General features: G+C 30.1%; 1 protein-coding gene across 4 annotated transcripts; it reads left to right on the forward strand.

The window, feature by feature from the left end:
• Nucleotide 1: 1 nt before the first annotated feature.
• Nucleotides 2-7,340, forward strand: LOC136785313 (uncharacterized). Of its 4 annotated transcripts, none has more exons than XM_066746348.1 (14): nucleotides 2-114; nucleotides 856-1,014; nucleotides 1,166-1,298; nucleotides 1,464-1,618; nucleotides 1,742-1,812; nucleotides 4,584-4,767; nucleotides 5,014-5,145; nucleotides 5,213-5,266; nucleotides 5,328-5,414; nucleotides 5,577-5,789; nucleotides 5,857-5,940; nucleotides 6,012-6,229; nucleotides 6,541-6,700; nucleotides 7,101-7,340. In XM_066746348.1, exons 5-14 carry the CDS (start codon nucleotides 1,810-1,812, stop codon nucleotides 7,226-7,228), a joined length of 1,263 nt encoding a protein of 420 aa, XP_066602445.1. In that variant the 5' UTR covers nucleotides 2-114; nucleotides 856-1,014; nucleotides 1,166-1,298; nucleotides 1,464-1,618; nucleotides 1,742-1,809; the 3' UTR covers nucleotides 7,229-7,340. The 4 variants fall into 4 exon arrangements, with proteins under 4 accessions (XP_066602445.1, XP_066602447.1, XP_066602448.1 ...); XM_066746350.1 differs by having other exon boundaries at nucleotides 1,197-1,298; XM_066746349.1 differs by lacking the exon at nucleotides 2-114 and adding an exon at nucleotides 145-543.
• The last annotated feature ends 3,061 nt before the right edge of the window (nucleotides 7,341-10,401 follow it).

Consider the following 10,401-nt stretch of genomic DNA (forward strand, 5'->3'; position numbering starts at 1 on the left):
CCTTATGCCCACCGGTAAAGTCATATCAATATTTTAATACATGTATATATTGATTATTTGTCTCGCCCATTTATATGCATGATAAATTTGCGTTTCTTGCAACTATTGTATACGGTAAGATTGAAAATTTCTATATATATTTTGTTAAATAAAAAGTCATTTTTGAGTAACCTTAATTCCTTTTCATAAATGTTTTTTATAATGTCTTAATCATATCTGTCGTTTAATATTTTTCTAATTTATAAAATAACTGCAATAAAATATGATTATACGTATAGAAGCAAACACATAGGGCCAGTATATAACTTAAAAGACCCTAAAGTATGCATACACATAAAAAATGTTTATTTCCAAACTAATAATATTAATGATTTGAAACATTTAACATAAAACTTCCCTAAATATAAATATAGTAAAGAATCTGTCTTCAATCTATGTTTTAGAGCTTTTTAAGTAACTGCCCCTGCACATGTTGTTTAATATTATTGTACTGAATTAACATATATATGTTAGATCAGTGACTATATAAGATCATTTTGAAAGGTAAATTTTCATTTATGTTGTTCTGTTTTTATATTATGAACTATAAAAGAGATGGTGAAACAATACATTTCGTAGACAAGGATACTGATATATATGAATAATTTAAATTTGTTCGATGAAACTCATTATATTGTAGTTTCTATACGTAAAGATTTTATGTTACATGTATTTTATATTATAATCATCCGCAGGTAAATAATTATTATCTCTTTATCACCTTTCAAAGTAAGCTTAGTAACAATTAACATAAAGGCAAATATTACTATTTTGTATACATACATTCTATTCATACGTTGTTATACTTTTTAATAGGTCTGTGTGGAAAATTGAAGAATTTTCAAAGGCTTATATCATAGTTGAGGAAAAATCTGAAAGGATTATAGCAAAATATAGAGATGCTATCATTCAATTAATCAGTGTATAATAAGTTTGACGTCATATTATATGTAAATTCTTCAGTTCAGTGTACAGGTAACTAATTACAATTTTTTATTACTTTTTCTAAGTCGAAGGAGAAACAATTAGATATAAAGGATATATATGTATAGTTTCCACCAAATCTATTGCAATCAATTAATATATTTTTAACAACCATTATATATATGCTACTCTATACTTTTAGATATTTGAAGGAGACTAATATCTTTTTTAAGGTCCACTTTAAGTTTGCAGAAGACTGAATTTAACTTTGTTTTCAACGGAGTATAAAGCTATATCTTCACTATTATAATATAAATTAGCTGCATAACTGTCAGGTAAATATATAATTATCATAGTTATTCATTTTCTAACTCAAAATAGAAACAATCATACATATAATAATTTTAATCTAATAAATATTAAAAAAAAACATTGACATTGCAAATACAGTTGCTTAATAATTTCTGAATCAGTTTGGTGTGATACTGTTCTGCTTTCAGATAAATCTGTATGGGATATTAAACAAATTGTTAAGACTTACATAAATTTGATAAGAAACTAGAAGGGATAGTTTATTAAAATTTTGGATGCTTCTATACGTATTAAGTAACAACAACTTTGAAATCTTCACAAAAATCCTTCACTTCAATGTAAGGTAATTAATTATTATCTTTTACTATTTTTAAATATATATAATATAAGTTCACTTTGTTTTTTATTTTATTAAAAGTTGATATTACCACTTTATAGTCATTTCTATATATATTGCCATTTACAGATTTTTTGCATGTTCAGCCGAAGCCAAATCAATATTAGAATATTGGAAGAATAATCTCGCAGAATAAAATGGTTATTTTATATATTTTTATTCAAATTTTAAGTATAACTCGTATACACTTTTAAGGTTTAACGCATAAGGATAACATTATTTGTGCTAGTAAACGAATTATTTTTAACATTATCTTTCAAAATGAAAAAATTTTCCGAATTATCTAAGCGTCAACAAGATAGACTTTCTTTGGCTTCATATCTCCGCTCTAATGTAAATTCATTTGAAGATGTTTCGTCTTCGGAAATTAATATAGTAGCAACTTCTTCAAATAATGCAATGAGTTTTATGATACACAACAGTTCTGATGTTACTCATTCTTCGAATGATGTATACAACGCATCACCAGTTATTGTAGATGATACTTCTGAAATGAATTTTTCTTTTTCTGATGAATGTTTATCGGACGATCTCTCAGTTAGTTCTTCTTCATCGGGAATATATGATAATAGCGATAAATTATTATTTAATCAGCTTGATAAGGCATGTTTAAAAGAAGAATTGCGAACCTGGTCGACTGATTTTCAAATTAAGCAAAACGCTTTATCAGCTTTATTAAAACTTCTTAAAGTTCATGGTCATGATGATCTTCCATCTGATGCAAGGACTTTATTGAATACACCTAAACCTCAAGCACATAGTATTATAGAGATTCCGCATGGACATTATCTACACTATGGTTTAGTAAAGGTATTAGAATTTCTTGTTCTGCAATTTCCTAATGATTTTCATGATGAGACTGTAGAGTTAGATTTGAATGTGGACGGGACAGAAATTTCTAATGCTCCAAAAAGTCAATTGTGGCCAATCTTAGGTAAAGTGGTAAATTCTTCTTTAAGGCCATTTGTTATTGGAATTTATCATGGATATCAGAAACCTAGTCTTTCAGAATATTTGAATTCATTCATTAAAGAATTTTTACATTTGCAAATTAATGGTTTTAATTTTAATGGGAAACAATGGCAGATTAAAATTCGATCTATTATTTGTGATTCGCCAGCTAAAGCATACGTAACTTGTACGAAATCGCATAATGGGTACTATGCTTGCCCAAAATGCACTGTGGTTGGCAAACGAATAAATGGACGAATGACATTTCCAGATATTAATGAGAGCCTGCGTACTGATGCCGATTTCATTAACAGATCTCAACCTCAACATCATCTTGAAGGAATTTGTTCTCCCTTTGAATCACTTTCAGTTCCCATGGTTACCAGTTTCCCAATAGATTATATGCATAACACGTGTCTAGGTGTAACTAAGCAGTTGCTAACATTGTGGATCAGTCGATCAAAATCTTCAAGAGTAGCTAAAGTTTATGTTAAAGCGTTAGCTGATAAATTGAAAGTTGTGTCTAAATGTATTCCTTTAGAATTTGCACGCAAATTTTTTCATTTAGACGACTTTCTTAGATGGAAAGCTACACAGTATCGTACTTTTTTGCTTTATCTAGGTCCTGTTGTTTTAAATACTATTTTACCGGATTCTAAACTTCTTCATTTTAATTCATTAAATTGTGCCATTAGAATATTATGTTGCGAAAGAGATTATCTTAAAAATAATACATACTCTCAAAATCTATTAGAATATTTTGTTAAAAATATGAGCATTTTATATGGACCTGAGACACTAACATTTAACGTGCATAACTTGATACACCTAGCACAAGATGCTAGACAACTAGGACCATTAGATAATTTTAGTGCTTTTCCATTTGAGAATCATTTGTTTAGCTTAAAAAAGTTGCTCAGGAAATATGAGAAGCCCCTCCAACAGCTTTATAATAGATTACATGAACAATCTCTCTTAGTTTCTAGTAGGCCTGTTTGGTCTATTCCTCAGCTTGAGAAACCTATAACATTAATGTTGCCATTTGACTGCTACGATGCACATGCAAGAATCCGATTCCCTTCGTTTACTTTAACCACTAAATTATATAATAACTGTTGTTATATACAGGAAAATAATATTACATGCATTGTGTCTATTTCATATATTGCATATCATCAAAGAACACCTGTCATACTTGGTCGTAAATTTCTGCATTTATCTAACTTACCTAATTATCCTCTTAATTCTGGTGCTGTAGGTATATATATTGTTAAAGGAATCTCCGATCTTCAAATGTGGCCAGTTTCATTAATTAAAACAAAAGGATTTCAAATTGATACTGATTGTGATTCAGAATATATTGTTATTCCTTTACTAGCACATAATGATTAATTCAAAAATTTTAAGTTATGTAGTTTCTATATCTTATAAAATTTGTTTGTTATATTAGGCATAACTTATCAACCAGTTGAATGTTTTAAAATTTACATTTTAATCGCTTATTGAAGAATTAAAAAAAATTATGGAGATCGTGATGAACTATGTAGCCAATGCATGAAATTGTATTTGTGTATAAATATTATTAATAATATATAGTTTTTTTTATATCTTTAAGTTTTTGTAGTAGTAAATATATTATACTGCTTTCAAATAATTGTTTTGCCATTAATTTATGGAGTTTTTTAATATCATTTTACAAAGTTACTTATATGCATCTATACATATATGTACTTTAAAAGATAATTTTTTTTTTTCTAATAATGGTCTATATTTGCTAAGAGTACTGAAAATATGTTTTCATAATTGTTACCCAAGAAAGCATACATGCATGTATTTTAAGATATTTGTGCCAACTCATGAGCTTTTAATCCTTTTATAAATAAGCGATTAATTTGTAAAAGCATCTAAAATGATATATATTTTATATAATAGCTATTAATACCAAAAATATGTTCATTAGGCATGGTGCGTGGTCATTGGACAAAATTGTGTAGCTACTATCCCAGAAAGCTGGATATTGAAAAATAATTCAAGCTACTGGTGGCCACCAAAGAATGTTAACGCCTCACAAGCAATAAAAAAAGCTATTGAGCCAAACGAAAATTGGGGAATTTATCCGTATAGCCAATCATTGGGTCCTGTAGGTGAGACATATTTATTAATTAATAAAAACGTTCTATACGGTGAGCCAAATTGATTCATTCTCTCATTTGAACTAATTTCACTCTCATACTTGCTTTACCTCGATCTGTCGGGTATGCAGTAGGCCTACCAGAGGAGTGAGAAAAGTACCAGGGTGAAGTTAATTGAAATGGGAATGATTCAAATTAACACTGTTTATAAAAATTTATACAAGTGAAACACAGTAATTCAACATTTTTCTTTACCAGATAGTTATAAGGAAGCCAAAAAATTGGAAATAAAATCACAAGCTTTATCATCGGAAGCAGACACGGATACTATAAAAAAAACTTTATTTGGCAAATGTAAAGAAATATTCTTCAGTGACGATTCTAATGCCTGTAAGCTGCTATAATAGATTATTATAATTCCTCATGTAATCTAATAAGATATTTTTCAATTTCTCAGCTGATGTTGATTCTCCACATGAAATTTTAGAGCCCGATTTTAAGAAAAGGAAAGGTAAATATAAATGGTACATAGTTTTAATTGAACTTTTCTTAATTGTGAAAATTATTTCCAGTTAATTTAATGAAGAATTATAATAATGAAAATGCCAAAGATAACATAATAAACTTGCCTAAGGTGACGTATGTGTCAGATTTCCAAGGTACAGAGAACATATAAATTGATATTTATACTTCATAAATCAATCAGTTATTTTATAGTATATTTGTTGTTTAAATAACTGACAAAATGTGAACATGATTTCTATTAGTCACTAATATTAAATATATTTTTAATGTTATAAATCTTTATTTATTTCCTGCAGATAATAATACAAAGAAACATCACTTGCAGTCACATAACCCTTCCGCCACTACTTCCACAATTCATCAGTCTCCTTCCTCTGATAACAGAGAACAATTGCCAGTAAATCTACCTGCTGCTAACTATAATATTGACAAATTTAATTCCAAAGCGTCTAATTATTCGCACACAGAACTAGTTACGGACTACGCTGATAACAATATAAATGAAATAGGTAAAATAATCAAATGTTTAACATTGCTATAATGTAATGTAATTACTGATATATTATACTATTAAAGGGTGCTCAAGACAAGCGGAAAATGTTGTTTCTTCGGTGCAGCATCAGGTGACGCAAATTGTGAACACTCATAACAATTGTTGTTGTAAGCATTATAATAATACTTCTACTTTCAATAGTTATTTGAAGTTATTAATACCTTTCATTTTATTGCAGCTATTTGTAGAAGTGAGAATGAAAAACAATATAAAAAATTATATAGAATGCTACATGATATCAAGTCATTACTGTTGGAAAAAAATTCAGTAAGAGGAGCAAATGTAGAAGAAACAGCTGGCAATAGCATATTATCGAAATTGCCTTTGAACACTCTATTAGACTTCACTAATTTTGAAAAACTACTAGAAGAGGATAGTTTGGCTAAATATCATTTGGTAGGTAAAGTAATCACATAATAGTGTTATCTTTCTGCTTGTATAGATGCATGATAGTAAATTAATTCTCAGCTAAAAGTAGATAAACTTAGTCTCTATGAGAGGTATTTATAGTCACATTTTATTAATAAGGCAGACTTAAGAATTTATTGTTCCATTTCTTCTGATAGAAAAGGATAACCAATGCTTGAGATGGTGTTATTTATAAGATCTGACTGTAAATAATAGCCTATATATATATATATATATAACTGGGTTATATCATTTTTACGATATTCACTTGTATTCTCCTTTCCCTTCTACAATTATAGGAAAATCTTATTTCTAAAAGTGGTGGAGCGAATGAAAAAATAGCCACAAGAAAAGCTATGAAGCTATTGTTTTCCAATGAGCTTGGCACCCTATTAACATGGGCTGGTCAAAAAAATCGCACCTGCTTTAAAAAATCCAAGTCCTGTCAAATCATTAGTGGTATTTCCTTTATCCTTTATCTATTCTCATTCTCATTAATTAAGTTTTTTAAGGTTGATTGCTCTACTGTCTTGATGAATTTTCTATATTTATCTATTTCGTGAAGGAGTGATGTGTGCTACTGACTTCAAATAAACAGATATATTTACAATCGGCCTTTTATGTTATCATTATATATTACTAATATTATATGTATAGATGAGAACAACCTACACCAATATTAATCCGTATAATTATATTATTACAACAAGTAAATAAACTAGCACTTAATCTACTAATTGTACTAAGACATATGAGCACTTTTAAATTGCTAGAAAATCTCCGATCGATATTTTCAGTGTTAAAATAATATTATTAAAAGACTGTATTTCCAATATAAAATTTACTTTTATATTTACAGATACTATATTAAAATGCATGAAAGGTAGTACTCAAAGCTCAGTGGAACAGTTGATGCAAGAATGGTTGCGGCGATCAAGCGATAGAAAAAGATACGAGAACAACAACTCCAATGCCTCTAATTTATAAGAATTATTTACTCAATAATTATACTGTATTTTTATGTCTTTTTTATGTATTTTGTTTATGGAAGTTTAATATTGTATTTAGGTTAAATATACTAAAATTAGGTCAAAATTAATATTATTTTTTAATTTATTTCATTACATTAAAAATAAAGAACTAAAAATTATACTTTACGAAGGCGGCTTGAGGTCGACTTATAGAAGTCAACTTATAATTGACATTTACAAGTCGACTATATGTTGACTTATAAAAGCTGACTTAAAGTCAGACATCGTCGACTTATAGTTGACTATAATTTGACTTATAGCTGACTTATCGTCAATATGAAATGAAAGTTAACTTGCGAAAAGTCAACTTATAGTTAACTATAAGTCGACTTCTTGCTCTTAGGGTAATATTTCATTTCTAAACGTATATTGGATTTCAGTTGAACAGGATGCTAACCCGAAAAATCTAAATAATGGTAGGAATTTATAAAATAAATTTTTTTTATATATTACGATATTATTTTTACTAGAAAAGCTATTAAGGATAAAGAATTATTTGATTAGAGATTTTCTAATAATTGAACAATTCCCAACTCTGCTTTATCATTTAAGTTTGGTATTGCTTAAATACAATCTGCCTTAACTAATATAATCCTGCGAATTAGAAAATTTGAAAATTATTTATTACGATTCTTTCTTCAAGTATCCAAAAATATTTAAATTTTTTGGATTGGTATTTATAGACCGAAAGTCTAATGTAATTTAATGTGATATATTTTTTATTTATTCATGTTTTTATAGGAGGTGATGATGCTGAATTATTTAGAAGTAGAAAGGGATACATGAGTATTAATGTTCAATGCATGGTGAACAGCGATTTGGAAATATCAGACATTGTTGCGCGGTGGCCGGGGTCCACCGTCCACCCACGATTCGACCATTTTTCAAAACAGTCGCTTGAAACAAAGGTTTGATAATTTGGAATTCAGAAATGGTGTAATTTTGGGTGACCGCGGCTACGGCAATCATCAATATTTGCTAACTCCGCTCGCTGATCCACAAACACCTGCTGAGTTTCTTTACAATGAATCCCACATCAGAACTCGATGCATGGTAAGAATAATAAATTTAATAAAAAAAATATTGATTAATTAATTTCAATTTTCGATTTATGGTATTATTTCAGGTTGAAAGATGTTTTGGCATTTGGAAAAGAACGTTCCCCGTGTTAAGAATAGGGTCACGGTTTCAAAAACCAGAGAGAACAATAGATGTAATTTTAGCCACTGCTGTATTACATAATACAATACGTCGAGATAATCGGAAAATGAAAGGTAGCATGCAAAATTATTTAAGTATTAACGCAGCGTTTGCAGACCCAACGGATAATGATCGACAATATTTAATAGATCATTATTTTTCAAACTAATATATATACAGGGTGTATCTCTAACGGCGGCATATAGGAGATTCGTGTTAGTTGACTATAGCGCTCAGGAAGATGGTAATTGAGAGCGCTGATTGGTCAATATCATGTAGTGCCAACTTGAAATGGTCCGTTACCAATAGATGAATACGAAAAATGAGACCCATCCGCCATTTTGGAGTGGAGAAGTGTTTACATGCTAGTTGTAGCAGAAAGAGGTGTGAAATGTAAAAATGTCAAATAGTGAGGTTACTAAAGTAAAAATGGAAAATAATGAATGGAAAGTAAGAATATTCGAACTGTCCATTCATTATTTTCCATTTTTACTTTAGTAACCTCACTATTTGACATTTTTCCATTTCACACCTCTTTCTGCTACAACTAGCATGTAAACACTTCTCCACTCCAAAATGGCGGATGGGTCTCATTTTTCGTATTCATCTATTGGTAACGGACCATTTCAAGTTGGCACTACATGATATTGACCAATCAGCACTCTCAGTTACTATCGTCCTGAGCGCTATAGTCAACTAACACGAATCTCCTATATGCCGCCGTTAGAGATACACCCTGTATATATACAGGGTCTTTTCCTAACAGCGGAGCATAGGAGATTCGTGTTAGTTGACTATAGCACTCGGAATGATCGAATCTGAGAGCGCTGATTGGTCAATATTACGTAGTACCAACAGATAATAAGCCGTTACCAATAGTTGGATACTAAAAATGAGATTCATCCGCCATATTGGTGTGGAGAATGTTTACATGCTGATCGTAGCAGAAAGAGGTGTAAAATGGACAAATGTCAAATGTTGTCGTTACTAAAGTAAAAATTGAATACTTTGAATGAAAATGAAAAATATTCGTACTTTCCATTCATTATTTTCAATTTTTACTTTAGTAACCTTACCATTTGACATTTCTCCATTTTACACCTCTTTCTGCTAGGGATTAGCATGTAAACATTCTCCACACCAATATGGCGGATGAATCTAATTGTTTGTATCCAACTATTGGTAACAGTCTATTATATGTTGGTACTACGCAATATTGACCAATCAGCGCTCTCAGATTCGATCATTCCGAGTGCTATAGTCAACTAACACGAATCTCCTATGTTCCGCTGTTAGGAAAAGACCCTGTATATATACGTATAAATAAATTACATTCAAAAACTGCGAAAATTGACCGATAGTTTGCGCTGATAGTATGCATATACACCAATACACATTCTCATCTCACTGTCATTGTGTTGATGCGCACGGTCCCTATCCCTATAGATAGATGAATAAGAAAAATGAGACCCATCCGCCATTTTGGAGTGGAGAAGTATTTACATGCTAGTTGTAGCAGAAAGAGGTGTGAAATGGAAAAATGTCAAATAGTGAGGTTACTAAAGTAAAAATGGAAAATAATGAATGAAAAGTTCGAATATTCATACTTTCCATTCATTATTTTCCATTTTTACTTTAGTAACCTCACTATTTGACATTTTTCCATTTCACACCTCTTTCTGCTACAACTAGCATGTAAACACTTCTCCATTCCAAAATGGCGGATGGGTCTCTCATTTTTCTTATTCATCTATTGGTAACGGACCATTTCATGTTGGCACTACATGATATTGACCAATCAGCACTCTCAGTTACTATCGTCCTGAGCGCTATAGTCAACTAACACGAATCTCCTATATGCCGCCGTTAGAGATACACCCTGTATATATACAGGGTCTTTTCCTAACAGCGGAGCATAGGAGATTCGTG

Source organism: Prorops nasuta, unplaced genomic scaffold (assembly GCF_024137725.1).
Source record: "Prorops nasuta isolate Cenicafe-Biocafe unplaced genomic scaffold, Cenicafe_Pnas_1.2 PNAS00250, whole genome shotgun sequence".
Taxonomy (NCBI): Eukaryota; Metazoa; Arthropoda; class Insecta; order Hymenoptera; family Bethylidae; genus Prorops; species Prorops nasuta.